Source organism: Barbus barbus (genome assembly GCF_936440315.1).
Source record: "Barbus barbus genome assembly, chromosome: 20".
In the NCBI taxonomy this organism is placed as follows: Eukaryota; Metazoa; Chordata; class Actinopteri; order Cypriniformes; family Cyprinidae; genus Barbus; species Barbus barbus.
In genome coordinates, this window is record NC_136748.1 from 19,033,081 (window position 1) to 19,050,005 (window position 16,925).

At 38.8% G+C, this 16,925-nt stretch overlaps 2 protein-coding genes across 3 annotated transcripts in view; both read left to right on the plus strand.

Moving 5' to 3' along the window:
* On the plus strand, positions 1-11,419 carry LOC306886379 (aftiphilin-like). Its single transcript, XM_079443430.1, has 9 exons — positions 1-201; positions 3,626-5,035; positions 5,164-5,324; positions 5,650-5,770; positions 5,985-6,041; positions 6,181-6,279; positions 6,437-6,467; positions 9,765-9,888; positions 10,054-11,419. Exons 2-9 carry the CDS (start codon positions 3,668-3,670, stop codon positions 10,184-10,186), a joined length of 2,094 nt encoding a protein of 697 aa, XP_079299556.1. The 5' UTR covers positions 1-201; positions 3,626-3,667; the 3' UTR covers positions 10,187-11,419.
* LOC306886378 (ABC transporter G family member 23-like) overlaps positions 11,394-16,925 on the plus strand; it is a 22,809-nt gene continuing 17,277 nt past the window's right edge. The window contains exons 1-2 of one of the 2 annotated variants that reach the window (XM_079443428.1): positions 11,394-11,588; positions 14,112-14,251. In XM_079443428.1, the coding sequence (XP_079299554.1) occupies positions 11,514-11,588; positions 14,112-14,251 (215 nt within the window). In that variant the 5' untranslated portion in view covers positions 11,394-11,513. Of the gene's footprint in view, positions 11,589-12,536; positions 12,674-14,111; positions 14,252-16,925 lie in introns of those variants that run through there. The other variant, XM_079443429.1, reaches the window with a different exon arrangement.

Below are 16,925 nucleotides of genomic sequence, written 5' to 3' on the forward strand. Positions count from 1 at the left end.
AGATCACTGTATGTGATCTGGCAGAGTGCTAAAACAGGTCTGGCTCTCCGGTTGCATATTGTTGGACACGGAACTCCGGATGAGCGTAGAAACTGGCAGTGAGAGCCGGTTTAACTTTACCTAGACAAGACGAGACGGTACTTGTCCTCTCGCTGAACAGGTTCAGGGGCCGTCATGATCATCCATAGCGGATAGGTGAAGGTAAGAATAATGTGCTGCATGCGCTGTTGTCAAACCACTTTGATCGCAGGACAAGAGCGTCTCATAAACAATTCTGTGACAACGTCGATGGTGTAACTAACTTTATTATTACTCTTATAGCTTAGTCCTGATAAATGTTATTCTGAGGGATTGGGTGGATTAGAAACCACACGGGTTGATGACAGTCTCGTGTCATAATAATGCCAGAGATGTGACAGCTCGCGCAAAACACTTCCTCTAGCTGAAGTGCACGTTAAAGGAATATTTTCTTTAAAAATGAAAGCTTTGTCATATTTTTTCGCACTCATATTGTTTTAACCCTGTATGCCTTTCATGGAATGATGAATGTTAAGACAGGATGCCAGTCGCAGTCACCATTCACTGTCATTGTATGGAGAAGAGATGCAATGGCTGTCAAGTTGTTGTTGTTTTTTTACCTTTATTGCAATTTTTCCCAATCCGATTAACAGGTCTTTTCTTCTGTGTCATTTATGCATTGCCTAATTTGTCTTCTCCTCATATTATACATATTTCAGTTAAAACACTTATTGGTTTACTCCCATATGAAGAATTCTGGAGAATTGTGTGCTTTTAATGTTGTTGCAACCATTTTGAAGAGGGCCCTTTCTTATTCCAGCATGACAGTGCCCCTGTTCCACAAAGCGAAATCCATAAAGAAATGATTGTCTTGTGTGGAAGAACTTACCTTCAGGCTGGAATTGACTACACAAGTACTACGCAAGTTGACAGGTTTCACAGATAGTGTATAATCGTAGTTTATGATGGAATTAAGTCCAGTTTGATGAGATTATTGAATACATTTTGTAGTGAATGTCATACATCTAGCAACAAGGCACATATTTCTATGTGAGTTGTTGTGTTCTGAATGATAAGTGTGCTACTGTGTGATTGTTTAGTGTTTGATGCCCAGATTTCAAGTCAGTGTATAACAAATATTGGTGTTTTAAAATCTGTTCATAATTGAAAACTTGTGTACTGTATTCCAGCCTTTACTGATGCTCTTAGAATGAACTAATCTAGCTTCACTGTTATTACTGTAATAAAGAAATACAAATGACGTAATAAAATAGGATCCCCATAGTCATGGACAACCTTGATTTCCAGGCCTAGAATAGTAGTGGGAATGAATGAATTCTTAACCATTATTGAAATAGTCATAGTGAATGTAAATGTAATTGAATGACTGAAAAAGTCCTGGAAATTCATTGGTCAAAATAAGGTTTTGGGATCCTGTAATGGGTTCATACTTGACTACATGACTTTTTTAACATCCTTATTTTTAGCATAAACAGTTAAATGTTTCTGTTTCAAACAAGCACAGACTGGTTAATCTCAGGTATGACCACTTCAGCAGTCTTTCATGGGGGTAAAAAAATACCCTCTAAACTGGTTTTGTGAATTGTGCTGGACAATACCATTCTAGTTGTTTTCAATTGAAAGTTCTTTAATGGTTGGAATTCTAAATGGATGGAGTTTTTGTCCCTCAGTGTTTGGTCTCTGGCTCCGAGTCTGTGCTGTTTGTCTGAGAGCACAAAGGAAGTAGATTGGGTTTCCTCATCAGCTTACACTCCTTTCAAAGAGGACATATCAATGTTTACACAGTGTGCGTGTGTATATAAGCGTGCCTGTTTGCATGAGGCAAACTAAATACTCTAGTATGTGGGCTAGTAGGCAAAATATTTCAAATCATAAATGCCCAAATTCACATCAGTGTACTTGTGTGCTTGTGTAACTAACTGAAATTTGTAAACCGTGGTTTTCCAGAATCAAAAAGCATCTGTGCAATTTACTTTTAGGTATGAGTGAACAGAAAAACATGACGTCACACACAAACCACAGTATATGCTGCTGTTCAAAAGTTTGGGGTCAGTAAGGTTTATTAGTTATTTATTTGTTTATTGGAAAATAAATTAATAGTTTCATTCAGCAAGGATGAAATAAATTAATCAAAAGTGATGGCAAAAACATTTAGAATGTTACAAAATTGTATCTATTCATCAAGGAGTCCTGAAAATTTTTTATCAAGGATTTCACAAAAATATTCAGCAGAACAAGTGTTTTCAAAATGGATAATAGGAAATGTTTCTTGAGCAACAAATCGGTATATTAGAATGATTTCTGAAGGATCATGTGACACTGAAGACTGGAGTAATGATGCTGAAAATTCATCTTTCCCAACACAGAAATAAATAGCATTTTAAAATATATTAAAATAGAAAACAATTATTTTTAACATTGTAGTAATATTTCACAATATTTCCATTTTACTGTAAATAAGTGCATTCTCGGAAGGCTTAAAAGACTTACAGACCTCAAATGTTTGAATGGTAGTTTACAGTATGTTGGTTACTGTGTGACCTAATTAAGTTTTTCCACAAGTCAGATTACTAACAGTGTCCTTTAGATCATCATGCCTCATCCATGGGATGCTGAATTTAAAAGTTTTCGCTCACAGGGCTTTGTTGCTGGAACTGTAAAACAGGACAAAGGAGTTGCCAGCTGACCTCTCAACACATGAATTGTTTGAAACACTAATCATGTTTGTCTTAGAGTGTTTCAGGGCTCACTCAAATGTAATCTAGGGCATTGCATTGATGCTGATAAATCATTAATATCAATACCTTGTTTCTGTGAGGTTAATGTTTTACAAGTGTTATCTTGAGTTTTAGAATTATTATCCAGCTGTCACCTGTTTTGTTTAAACTAAGTGTAGATCAGCTATCCATGTAAACTAGTGCCGATTTTTGCAACTTGCTTTTAAGTTTTCCAATGGTGACCAGAAACTTTCATAAACAAGGAAACATGAACCTACTTGAAACTACTGAAAAGTGAATTTGCATATGACCACTATTATTAAATTTCCTCATTGCACCACCAATGGTACTCAGTACTCTACACCAGGGTAATGAGTCTGCAGACAAACGGTTAAATATTAGTAGCTGTTGGTACTTTAGCCGCCATGTGAGACCTGTCAGATCCTTTGAGCTTGGAGGACCTGTCAATAATTGCAAGTCATCTCACTGCTCGTGCACAAGCTAAGAAGTGTTGTTACTCTTTGCAGCTTTCTTTAAACCGTGCCCTAGATTTAGCCCATGAAAGAGGGGTCACATCTAAAGTGCTGCTAAATAATGAATGGGCTGCTCTCTGATCTAGCAGTGCTGACTACTTTAGCCTGAAGACTGTCACACTTTTAGTGCTCAGTCATAAACTATACTTCAAGACCCAACTGCCAAGCAGTGCACTATTATAAGTATTAAATATGTTGTCAAGAAATGTGATGTAAAGAAACATGATGCTAATTGAATAGAGTTGATAGTTAAGTAATTTTAATATTAAATCATGTCTGAACATTCTCAAGTTTTTTGAATTTGTCTTTCTGTCTTTTCTTTTTTTTGTTCTCTAGGGGTGTGTGTGTGCATGTGGCCACAGGTGGCGCAAGAGGACCATGGAGCCCGATGTCATCCGTCTGTACTCTTCCTCTCCGCCTCCACTGGATGAGGCTGGAGAGGAAGAAGAGGAGGATGAGTTTGGTGAGTTTGGGGGTTTCGATGGTGGAGGGGTGTTATCCAGTTTCAGCTTCTCAGAGCTCGACACACCCACATCATTCAACCAATCAAACGCACTGGAGGACTGCCCGCCTGACCTGTACATCAAATCTGTGCAGAATGTCACTGTATCGGGGAGTGGATGGGATAATGAGAAAAAAATGGTAGGAGAATCAATCAGCAGTGTCGAGAAAACAGAGAAGGAATCGTCTGACATTCTCACAAATGGCTTGCCGTCCTCCGACTTACAGATGGAGCTCTCTGTTGAATATGGTCAGAACTCTCCCTCGATAATTACTGATGTCCAAAACAGCAGCACGGGTGATGGATACAGCCTCAGTAATGGCTACAGTGAGTCTTGTGCAAAATCAGTGCAGGACAGAGCTCTTTCCACCTGCTTACAAAGCACAGACACTGAGGAACACTCTGGACTAGATGTCAACATACCTGATGTGTTAGACAGAAAGCAGTTAATTAACCAAACGGACAACCTGCCAGACTCTAACAATCAGTCATCACCTGAACCTGGAGAGACAGAAACGAGACTGGAGTTACGTGGTGACTCCCAGTCATTTACTTCCAGTAGAGATGCACAGGAGGCTGAAGGTGAGCAGGATCAAATGGAGAACTTGGTTGTTTGTGGTGACGCAGACTATCTAGACAGGTCTGCAGACTCTGTTGACACAGCCGAAACAGAGACGGACCCCTCAGTGGATGTGGATCTAATCTCTGACACACAGCTGAGTGGAGACACAAGGGAAATTCATGGATCATCTGTAAAGCCAGAGGTGGAAGTAAATGACGAGGTTGAGACACACATGGACCCCACAGCTGATGAGGATTTTGGCGATTTCGGAGATGCAACTCAGGGTTTTGCAGACTTCAGCCGAACTGAATCTATAACCCTGGAAGGATTTCCTGAATTTGTCACAGCGATGTCCAGGTGCTCCACGGATGATGAGTTTGGTGATACGGACACCCTGAAGGACTTCAAGGATGACAACGAACTGGCTGAGGAAGCAACGGATGATGAAGGAGCTTTTTGTTCTGAGTTGCCTCCTAGTGACAGTTTTGCTGACTTTAGTTCAGCTCCATTTGGAGCTGTGGCGGTGGGAGGGGAGGACAACTGGGCTGCATTTGGACCACCTGAAGAGGGTCAGGGTTCATGGGCCACATTTGGAGATGAACAGAGTACTTACCTGGGCAAAGAAGAACAAGATGTTGAGACTTCAGTAGCACCCTCTAGTGACGACCTCCAGAGTAGCACTGTGAGTTGGTAGATGTTGATCTCAGTGAATGAATTGCAGTCCATTAATGAATTTTAGCCTGAATAAAATCAAACATTTAAAGTGTATGTAAGAAGTTTAGATGAGCCTGTGTTGTGTCTCTCTCTCAGGCTGATTTCAGCTGCAAAATACAGCATCTCTTCAGAACCGCCTTCCCCTCAGACGTCTGTTCTGAGGTCAGCGGGGTCACTGAGGTCTTGCCCCTCCACAAATTCCTACAAGCTCAGGATCCTCAGGAGCAAAGGGATCCAAGCAATTCTTTTGCACAGCAGTAAGAGTCTCATCTTGGCTACAAGCCTCTCAACAATCAAGATTCACAGGCTTAATTTGCTTTTAATTGCAACTGTAGTTCAATTCAGTTGACTTTATATCTTACAATTTTGACATTATTTATTGTAATTGTGACTGCACATCTCACAGTGTGGCTTTCCTTCTTATTTTAAACTTTATTTCACAATTACCTGCTAGATTTTTTAACCTGAGGCGACTTCCATGAATAAGCGAATGTTTACATATATCCTTTGTGTTTAGTTTGTCTATAATTTCAGAGAAAGTATTCAGGGTATGAAGGTCTTGGTTCTCTTTTATTTATGCAGGAATGCTTTGGCCATGTGGTGCCACCTTCAGGACATCCACGGCACTCATGGCCTTAAGTACAAGTGGGCTGGTTCCCATAGCAACAGAATACTTCTGGATTGTCTAGGAATCAGGAATATTGTGAGTTCTTCAAAGTACATACCTCACAGACATGTGGTATTTTTAATTACAGCTGGTTCTTCTCTCATGTAAAGTATATTGCTAGTTAGTGTATACTAATAAGCAGAGAATCACAGGATTTAGAGTTGATTCTAATTAGTATTTTTTTGTAACTTCTTCTTATTTGTATTGATTTGACTTATTTTTTTTCACCATCTTTTTTTTCCACTCGTAGTTGTTCACTGGAGATAAGAAGCAGCCAGTGATCGTGCCTATGTTTGCTGCTGGACTGGTGAGTAAAGTCCTAAACCCAAAAAAACACACCGCCATTCAAAAGTTTGTGGGCAGGACTTTTTTTAACAAAAAAAATAAAAAAATTATTATGTGTTTCTTTTCTTGTTTTTCACCAAACATCTGTCCCTTCTTCTTAGGGAATGCTGGAACCCACCAAAGAGCCTCAAAAATCTCCAGCCTCCCCTTCACTTACCCTTTCTGCTCCTGTGGACAGTGGAAATATTCTATGCACTCAGGTGAAAAGAGCAGACATACACATAGATGTATAGATAAAGATATATTACTGATCTAATCTGATCTAGTCTTTTGATTTTCTGTATTTTTTCACATTCTTTTACTCTTATGTTGATTGAAATAGAACTTTGAATGCTAACTCCATGTGTTGTCCTGCAGGTGGCGCCCTCTTTGGCCATTAGTATTGACGGTACGTCTTTTCGCCGTGCCTCCTTCTCTAGAGTTCAAGAAAAAGCCACTCGTCACTCACGGCAGAAATCCTACTCCTGATGCTGCCTTCCTTACCCCTGTCTGAGCACTTCCTTCCTCTCTCACAACACACTTTTCTTCTCTCCATATTTCAAACTTCCTGTCCCTTCACAATTCACACACGGTACTTGTTTTATCAGTGTTGATTTAAAACAGGGGTAGTTAAGTTCGGTCCTGGAGAGCCGCAGTCCTGCAGAGTTCAGCTCAAACCCTAATCGAAACAACCTGATCAATGTCTTCAGGATTATTAAGGCTACAGGCAGGTGAGATTTTTTTTCAGGGTTGGAGCTAAACTCTGCAGAACTGCGGCTCTCCAGGACCGAACGTGCCTACCCCTGATTTAAAACAACACCAAACTAGCATTAGCAGAACAGTCTGAGAAGTAGCCATCAAAATCTTGTTTATTATCCAAAGAACGGGAAACTTTTTTCCCCCAGTTTTTTGTCTTTCTTCTTAAAACGCTATTTAGTCAGTAAAGATGTAAATCCATTCATCTCAGTTTCCCTTTTAAATGTTAATTTATGTTTATATATCTTTCCTCTCTCCCCTCTTGTTCACTGTTAAAGTCCAGACTCATGCTGGCTACACACAGAGGCTGAAATATACTACCTCAGACTATAAGTATGCAGCTTCAACTGTGATTTATTACCTTGCCATTATATGCAAGACTTGAGAAAAGAGAACTATACCCATTATCAAGTATGTTCTCAGTTGTGTTGTAAAAATACAACCAAATTGGTCCCTGTGCACCAGCTTCTGTCTCAGGTTTGACCAAAAAAGAGATTGCAAATCTTTTTTGGAATAGCTAACCTTTTTGCTGGTGCTTACTTGAAGCCATTGTACAGCTTGGCTGAAATTAAAGGGGAAAAACCACCACATTTTACATACAGATGCTACAACACATTGAGATGCTATTTTAAAATTGTGAAGATTTAATTAGGTGGTTATTTCTGTTACACGGTCTATGTAAATGTGTAATTCTGTTTTCATTCAGATAAAAGCAAAACAGTGTTTCCTTGCTGTCTCAAAACCCACTGTGACCAGCAGTGAAACATTCGTTAATGCACTTTTTTTTGACCAACTTAACTTGCATACTGTGATTTCCTGCTTTTGCTTGATCTTAAGCGAATGTTCTGGGTTCAGTACAAGTTCAAAGAACAAAATTTGCTTCATAATGTTGATTACCACAGAAAATAAATTTGACATCTTCTTTTTCTTACTTAATTTTTGCGAAAAAAAAAAAGTTTACAGTTTGTTATGGCTGCATTTTTAAAAAGATAGTGTGTATACACTCTACAAAAATGGTGCTTTATAGCACTAAAAGTGGTTCTTTGGCTCGTAATCATAGGGGAACCACTTTTGGTGCTGTGTATAGCACCAAATATTGGTGCTTAAGTGGTTCTTCATCGGTTCTTGACCGGTTCTTTGGCATGACTGAGGTGCTATATTGCACCGCTACCATATACGGAACCTGTTAAGCTCCTGTATGGTTCTTCAATGGTTCTTTGGGGTGATTAAGGTGCTATATAGCACCACTGCCGTACAGAGAACCTGTTAAGCCCCTTTAAAGGTTCTTTACAAGCCAAAGAACCATTGTTGTTGCTGTTTAGCACCATTTTTGTTGAAGAAATACAATGCAGTATGGCACCTCTTGTGGTTCTAAATAGCATCATTTGATCTATATAGCACCTTTAAAGATAAGTTGCTAAAAGTGGTTCCCCTATGATTACGAGCCAAGAACCACTTTTAGTGCTATATAGCACCATTTTTTTTAGAGTGTATTAAGACTTTCTCCCAGTGCAATTGCCTTGATATTTAGCTTTTTTATTGAGGGATGAGTCAAAAAATGTTTTTTTTTGTGATAATCAGAATTATGCCACAAATGCTTTCAAGATTAAATGAAGAAATCCAGAATATTCCCTTAAAATTATCGACCTTAATCTCTTTTTCGGGATAATAATTTTTTTCCAGTTTTGTTGCACCAAATTGTTATTAAACATGTCAATAAATATATTATACTATATATTATACTACAGTATTCTGTTTGTCGCTTGCTTTTCTATCCTTTCTTATTATCTTTATTTTTTCTTTCCCTGTCACTCCTAATACAAATTCCCTGGTGCTGATCTGCCTTTTCTCTACATGCTTCTTATACATGTACACTACCATTCAAAAGTTTGGGGTATAATAATATTATTATTATTATTATTATTATATAAAGAAAATGCAGTAAACACAATTCAAAGTAACTGTTTCTATTTTTAAATATTTTAAAATTAAATTTATTTCTGTGGCAAAGCTGAATTTTCAGCAGCCATTACTCCAGTCTTCAGTGTCGCATTATCCTTCAGAAATCATGATATTATGCTGATTTGGTGTTCAGCCATCTTTTCCTATTATTATTATTATCATCAATGCTTAATACAGCTTCACATTTTTGTGGAAACCGTGATCAATTTTTCAGGATATTTTGATAAATAGAAAGTTCAGTGGCCTTAATAGTCTTTACTGTCTCTTTTGATCAATTTAATGCATCCTTGCTGAATAAAAGTATTAATTAAAAAAAAAACTGACTGAACCTTTGAATGGTAGTGTATTTAATACTGTAATATATTGTGGGTATGTTTAATTACTAACAACTTACTAACCCCTGCTGTCATTGCTGCGGCTCTCATGTGAAGCACAAGATGGGGGAATATCAGAGCTAAATTTGGACTTTTTTGGTCCTGTGGATGAATGTAGCTCAGATAGTGAAACTGACACCCCACTACCAGGTTAGAACAGAAAGGGTTTGTCTCACAGAAGTGAGTGGTTTGCTGTGAAACCTTTGTTTCTTCCTTTTCCCTTGTGTCTGTGATTTTCAAAATCAGTCTTTAGAGAAGCCTGTCATCTATAGCATTTGTTTGTAGTCTAGTATTCTGTCCCTGGTTTCCTCTCTCTGGACTTGCTTGCAGTATCTGCCTCTGTGAGTATCTTTTTTCTTCCTTTAATCTAATGCACTATTGAGTGATTTGCTTCTATGTTTATTGGAAATTATCTTTAAAGTTTTACTAGTGAGAGTCTCGCATGACCTTTATACTTTAAGGTTTTTCTACAGTGTTTCTGAAATCCTGTTTACATAGTTTCACTGTCTTTACTGTCATCATGATGAACTGTAAGTTTTTTAGCATGACAAAGAATTGAAAACAAAGTGTCTGCATATTTGTGTCTCTTTTCATTTTTATATCTGTTTATTTAGGTGTTGATCCAGAGATTTATGAACTGACTACAGCTAAAATGGAGAACAACGCCACTGGTCGCTACATTGCAGATGCATTTACAAAACTCATGGAGTCTATGGACAAAACCAGAACAACAGCCAGGTTAGACATGTGCATACATGAATGCACACACTTTTAACACGCTTTAACATGTTAAGCACAACTACATGGCTACTTTACAGCTAGAGAGGTTTAGAAAGGTCAAAATAGGGTGTAACGCTGCTGTAATCACTGAGAAAATGCTCATTCTTTCTGTGTGTTTGACAGAAAACCAGAAAAAGATGAAAAGATAAGCGAAGAAGCAGCAAAAGTCATCTCTCTTCTCCCTGACCTGTCCTTCATGCAGGCCAGGGTTCTAATGTTCCCTTCCGTCCTAACTCCAGCAGCCAATCACCTATAACCAAACACGGCATCAGCCAATCACCTTACAGCCTCATCATTCATTGGTTTTATAGACAGCTCCAAAAACAGTTCAAGTCACTGTTTCTTCCATATTTAATATAGCAATTTAATCTTTTAAAAGCTGCCTATTTCTTCACTTCCTCAGTTGTTAAATGTTTTTAACTGGATTAAATCATCCAGCTATATGTAAAAACGTCTCTGATGATTTTTGTTTAGCAGTAAAGACACTTAATCTGGACACTTAACACAGTATTTAGAACAGTATATTCACCTTTTATGTCTGATACATGACTTATTTTTATGGGTTTTATTTTTGAGTGCTGTTTGTGAAAATTTGTGTTCTTTTAAATGGGATTTAGCTCAATGAGGTGAAATGCAGAATTGCACATTTTACTACTTGAAACCAGAGTCTGCAAATAAAAACTGACCCCTGGTTGCTATATAAATATATATGTATTAGTATGTGCTTTTCATTTTATTTCTCTGTATTGTTTTAAATGTCATTCAGTCCAGTGCTTCCTTTAACTAATTTGTAACTACCTGTTTTTAGGCTATTGTTCACCTTTATCTTTTAACCATCCTTTTCTTTTTACTTCCAGTAGTTGTTTTATTTATTTGTTTTACCACAACTGACAAGCACACAAGAACAGACTATATTATAATGCAGTTTTGATAAGGGAGATTTTAATAAGGGAGCTGCATCTTCTTGCATGCCTGTTTTTTTACTTGTTTGTTGTTGTTTTGTTTTATTAATGTCTTGTCACTGTATTATTTTAAGGTGGAGCTTTTGCACAATCTGATATACTATGAATAGGACACCAGTGCTAAGACTTCTTAAAGAATAGATGGTTTGTAGCCACTGTTCCTGTGGGGAAAAAATGTGTATGAAGGAAGTTGTTTTTGTTTTCTGTTTAAATTGTATTTTAAAGTTTAACAATAAAAAAAGGCACAGAAATTAGCAGGCCTATTATTTCTTTTTGGATGGTTTTCAGCATTTAAGATCTCCTCCCATACTGTGTGTGTCTTCTGTTTGTGTTTGAAACGTTTCTCTGGTGATTTGTCTATCAGGAGGGTTGTTTATCTATGTATTTTCTGTTCTTTTCTCCTGTTTGTTCACATTAGTGTTACTGTATCAGTTTAATCTTTAAATATATGTGACTTATCTTTTCCCCTCTCCCCCATACGTGTTATGCGTATCTATATTTCATGCAAATAAACATGTTTCTACTCCGGAGTGGTTTTCTCTCCCAGAGGGAAACGACCTAGAAGATTGTTACGCAGCTAACGCACTGAGCCGAGCGCAGCTCCTCACCGGCAGGATCTCGATGGCCAGCCCGGTAATCATGTCCGGTACTGGAACCGAGGAAGCGCCTGACGACAGCACGGAGATGGAGCAAAAAGTGAGTTATTGTGTTTATTCTTCCTTTTTATGTTTACGTTTTACTGTAACAGCCTGCATGAGTGGATACGATACATGAGTCAGTGTGCAAACGATGTAATGTACGTTATGTTCTGATGCCGGTGTCTTTTTGAGACTCCTTTGGAAAAAAGACATAAACCGTGATTTTCGACAGGCGTTCGTGCATGTTTGTTACATTTATATACATGTGAAGCGTATTAGACGGATTGGTCTACTACTGCAGTGTCTCCAAATGACGCAGTCACGCAGAAGCGGAATGTAACTAGAAATGACCGAGCGAATCGGATCTTTTAATTGAATCGTCTGAACTTGACCGTGAAATGAAAGCAAAAATCATAGCTTATCATTGCAGATGAGAATCAGTTATAGCATTTATTTTAAATGCAAATTATATTTGGGGCTGCAACAAATTGATCACATAACTAAAACAAGCACCCTTACACAGGATATTTAAAAATTAATAAACAGCTATTTGGGTCTATATATTAAAAGCGTGTACATTTTCCACACGATGGCGTAATTGCGGCAGGACGTAAAATAATTTCTGAATCGGGTTTTGAGACAGTTATTTAAAACGAACTGTTCAAAAGAACCGATTCGCAAAAATGAATCAGACTCCATCACTAAGAAGCATTTCAACAAACCGCTTAAACTAAGAAAATCCTTTTTTTGTAATTGTCAGGTGTTATCACTGAGGGATTTCTGTCTTTAAGGTGTTTGTTGCATGTGTCTGTAGAAATGCATCGATATTTTCCCCACCTGTGTTTCGATAACTCCTGCCCTTTGCTGTACCACTTTTGCTATGATAGCTATGGCTATTATTTGAGCGACTTCTCAACTGCCCAATCACAGTCTGCCTCTGTATAGCTTCTCGGAATCGGATTGGTCACAGACCGCTCAGGAGGCGGGGCTTGTCAGTAAACTAGCCGGCGGGTATAACGCTGCGCATCGCTGCATCTGTCATGAAATAACGCTGCGACAGAAAAGAGAGTGTTTCACATCCGGACAGCTGGACTGTTCATTTAATCGACGTGATTTTCCTTCAAGGACTGTAAAGCCGCCTTGGTATAAAATCTATTTTTCTTTCTAAAGTTTGTATAGATAGGTTTTAGCCGTTTTAACGGCTGTGCAGGATGTATAGACGCTCATTTGAACTTGAATGATAAAACTGATTTCATCTTATGGTATAGTGTGCTTTGTAAACGGTTGTAATTTATCTTTAAAATTGAATTTATTCGATAAATTATTGTTAAAGAACTGATGGTTGCGTTTAAATAGCCAAGTAGTTGGACAGTTTGTCCGAAGGACCCAAACAGCTCCTGTCAGGTGCAGTGATAGGGAGGCACTTCCTCCAAAACAAAGAAGTGCTGCTCAAAATTGCTGTTGTAACGACATTGTCAGCTGATTTCCAGGTTGTAATGTCTCCATTCAACCGTTTCGTGTAGACAATTTTCTTTTCTCATCAGGACCTTAAACTTCAGAGTGCGGTTTAAACTGTACACGCACAGGTTGATGACAAATAAAAATGTCCAAAATGTTCTCAGAAATGGAATCTTTTAGACTAAATAAAAAATTCTACAAAAATGTTATTTATTTATTTATTACTCTAAAATGTAAAATATTAAGTGCTAAGAAACTTAATTGAAAACTTTACGTTTTGGTTTTGTCACACTGATGTTGATGTAGCTGACAAGATATTATAAAATATTATATATATATATATATATATATATATATATATATATATATATATATATATAATATATAAAATATCAATAATATTTTAAATAAATAAATAATATATGATGCCAAACTATAGCCTTTTAATAAAAAGACTATTCTTTTATTTTTATAGTCTCCAGATACCACCAAAACATCTTTGAATTAAAGCCCACAAAAATATTATAATTATTTTAATTCGGAAACTGGAAACATGTTCTTAATATCAGTATTTTCAAGTAATTTTTAAATGCATTTCTTGATGTATTTTTGAATAATTGTATGATGATAATAAAACACCAATTAACATTGATTACCGGTCAGATATGCCCAAATCTTCGTCATCAGTCTTCCTTTCTCCAGAACATTGCCTTAATGCAAGAATTACAGATCTTGATAGTGTTTTTTGTGTTTTATGATGAAAAATTTGGGATTGAGTGAAAGAGAGAGATTCTGTGTAAAGGAGGAGAGATTACAGTTTAGATGACCCAGTTTGCGGTAAAGGGGATACTTGGTTACAGAATCTGAGCTGTTGCTAAGAAACCAATATAAGGATCACAAATGAGGCATCATATTTTGTTTCATGTTAACAATGTAAGTCATGTAGTGTATGATGTTGTTATAGACAACACACCAAAGGCATTTCCCTTGCAGTATTTGTTTGTAGCTAATGTGAATGGCTTCGGTTTCATTTTTGTTTTTAAAGCTTATTTGGATGCATGTATTTTTTTCTACTTTGGTCGAAATATTTATTTTGAGCTGATTTCAATTTCTTTATATGTAGAGCTTGGAGAGCGGTACAATGAAGACTGACTTGGAGGCCGGGAGTTGCAGCACTGCAATCCACTGTCGAGATGTGTGTCGTTCATATGGGAAACTTAAAGTCCTCAACAATCTCAACCTGACAGTGCCTCAGGGCCAAATGTGAGTCCACAATTTTAACTTTCTAAATATGTTTTGAAGGTTATCAGGTTACACCAATCTTGAATGCTCACTTTAAGCAAGAAAACATGCCCAAATGCTGACCCAATGTTCATGTGACGACACGCACATGCATGCAAATATCTTCCCCACCTCATCCCTTAAGTGTTCTGCACAAGTAGCACAACAAACCTCTAAAATACTCTATACTGAGGGACTGAAGAATCTTAACACCTGGCCTTTGACCAGTGAATGTGATGTTGTGATACTACTGCAGTGCACAATTCACTGGCTTTTTATATCAACTTATGTCTGACTATCTGTCCTCTTATGAGAATGAGAATGAGCTTTATTGGCCAAGTATGTTTACACATACAAGGAATTTGTTGTAGTGACAGAAGCTCCACAGTGCAACGGAAAGACAGCAACAGGACAGGACACAGATAATAAAAGAATAACAACAAATAACCAAAAGGCAATGTACAAAGCAGCAAAAACACAATATATAATATAGACAAATAGTATGTACAGGTCAAGTATGTGCAAATTAGAAATGAGAAAATAAAAATAGAATAAGTGAGTGTGGTGAATGGATAGTGTATTATAGTTGTGTGCTCCACGTTTATTGTTGAGTGTTCATGAGATGGATTGCCTGAGGGAATAAACTGTTCCTGTGTCTGGTCGTTCTGGTGCACAGAGCTCTGTAGCGTCGACCAGACGGTAGCAGTTCAAAGAGGGAGTGTGCTGGGTGTGAGGGGTCCAGAGTGATTTTACCAGCCCTTTTGCTCACTCTGGATAAGTACAGTTCTTGGAGAGTGGGGAGGGTTGTACCAATGATTCGCTCAGCAGTCCGGACTACCCTCTGTAGTCTTCTGAGGTCAGATTTGGTAGCTGAGCTGAACCAGACAGTTATAGAAGTGCAGAAGATGGATTCAATGATGGCGGAGTAGAACTGTTTCAGCAGCTCCTGTGGCAGGTTGAACTTCCTCAGCTGGCGAAGAAAGTACAACCTCTGCTGAGCCTTCCTGACAATGGAGTCTATGTGAATATCCCACTTCAGGTCCTGGGAGATGGTGGTGCCCAGGAATCTGAATGACTCCACTGCGGTCACAGTGCTGTTCATTATGGTGAGTGGGGGGAGAGCAGGGGGGTTTCTCCTGAAGTCCACTATCATCTCCACAGTTTTGAGCGTGTTAAGCTCCAGGTTGTTAAGACTGCACCAGACAGCCAGCTCCTTAACCTCCTGTCTGTAAGCAGACTCGTCACCGTCCTGGATGAGGCCGATCAGTGTGGTGTCATCTGCAAACTTCAGGAGCTTGACAGAGGGGTCTTTAGAGGTGCAGTCGTTGGTGTAGAGGGAGAAGAGCAGTGGGGAGAGTACGCAGCCCTGAGGAGCTCCAGTGAAGATGGTACGAGTGCTGGATGTGAATTTACCAAGATTTACTAACTGCTGTCTGTCTGCCAGGAAGCTGTTGATCCACTGACAGACGGAGGTGGGGACGGAGAGCTGGGTTAGTTTATTTTGAAGGGTTTCCGTGATGATGGTGTTAAAAGCGGAGCTGAAGTCCACAAACAGGATCCTCACATAAGTCCCTGGTCTGTCCAGATGCTGCAGGATGAAGTGCAGTCCCATGTTGACTGCATCATCCACAGACCTGTTTGCTCTGTAGGCGAACTGCAGGGGGTCCAGTGATGTCCTTCAGATAAGCCAAAACCAGTCTTTCAAATGATTTCAAGGCTACAGATAGGGCCACAGGTCTGTAGTCATTAAGTCCAGTAATTTTGGGTTTCTTTGGGACGGGGTTGATGGTGGAGCGTTTGAAGCATGAGGGGACTTCGCACAGCTCCAGTGATCTGTTGAAGATCTGTGTGAAGATGGGGGCCAGCTGGTCAGCACAAATTTTTAGGCAGGCTGGTGACACACCGTCAGGGCCTGGTGCTTTCCTTCTTTTGTTCTTCCTGAAGACCTAGCACACATCTTCTTCACTGATTTGAATTGTAGGTGTGGGGGAGAGAGGGGTTGCTGGAGGTGTTAATGGTTGTGTGGAGAGGTGTTCAGGGCGGGTGTGGGGTGATCTTTCAAAACGACAATAGAACTCGTTCAAGTCGTCTGCCAGGTGTTGATTCTCCAGAGTGCTGGGGGATGGTGACTTGTAACTGGTGATATCCTTCATTCTATCCACACTGAAGCAGGATCACTGGAAGAGAATGTTTTCCTTAGCTTGTCAGAATAATTCCTCTTTGCCACTCTGATCTCCTTTTCCAGTGTGTATTTGTCCTGTTTGTACAAGACTTTATCCCCCTTTCTGTAAGCATCTTCTGACGGAGCTGTCTGAGTTTTGCAGTGAACCATGGTTTATCATTGTTGTAGATTAGATGAGTCCTGTTAGGAATGCACATATCCTCACAGAAACCGATATAAGATGTTACAGTCTCTGTGAGCTCGTCCAGATAATTTGCAGCAGCTTCAAAAACAGTCCAATCAGTGAGGTCGAAACAGGCTTGTAAGTCCCGCTCTGTTTCGTTAGTCCATCTTTTAACAGATCTTAATACAGGCTTTGCAGATTTAAGTTTCTGCCTGTAGGACGGTATAAGATGAACCAAACAGTGATCAGAGAGTCCTAAAGCTGCTCGTGGAACCGAGTGATATGCATCCTTTATTGTTGTGTAACAGCGA

Excerpts from the sequence above, each read along its gene's own strand:
- LOC306886379 (XM_079443430.1), top strand. The coding sequence starts at position 3,668 with ATGGAGCCCGATGTCATCCGTCTGTACTCTTCCTCTCCGCCTCCACTG. Across the intron at positions 5,325-5,649 it reads AGCAATTCTTTTGCACAGCA|GAATGCTTTGGCCATGTGGT; the intron begins GTAAGAGTCTCA and ends TTATTTATGCAG. Across the intron at positions 6,468-9,764 it reads TTTGGCCATTAGTATTGACG|GTGTTGATCCAGAGATTTAT; the intron begins GTACGTCTTTTC and ends CTGTTTATTTAG.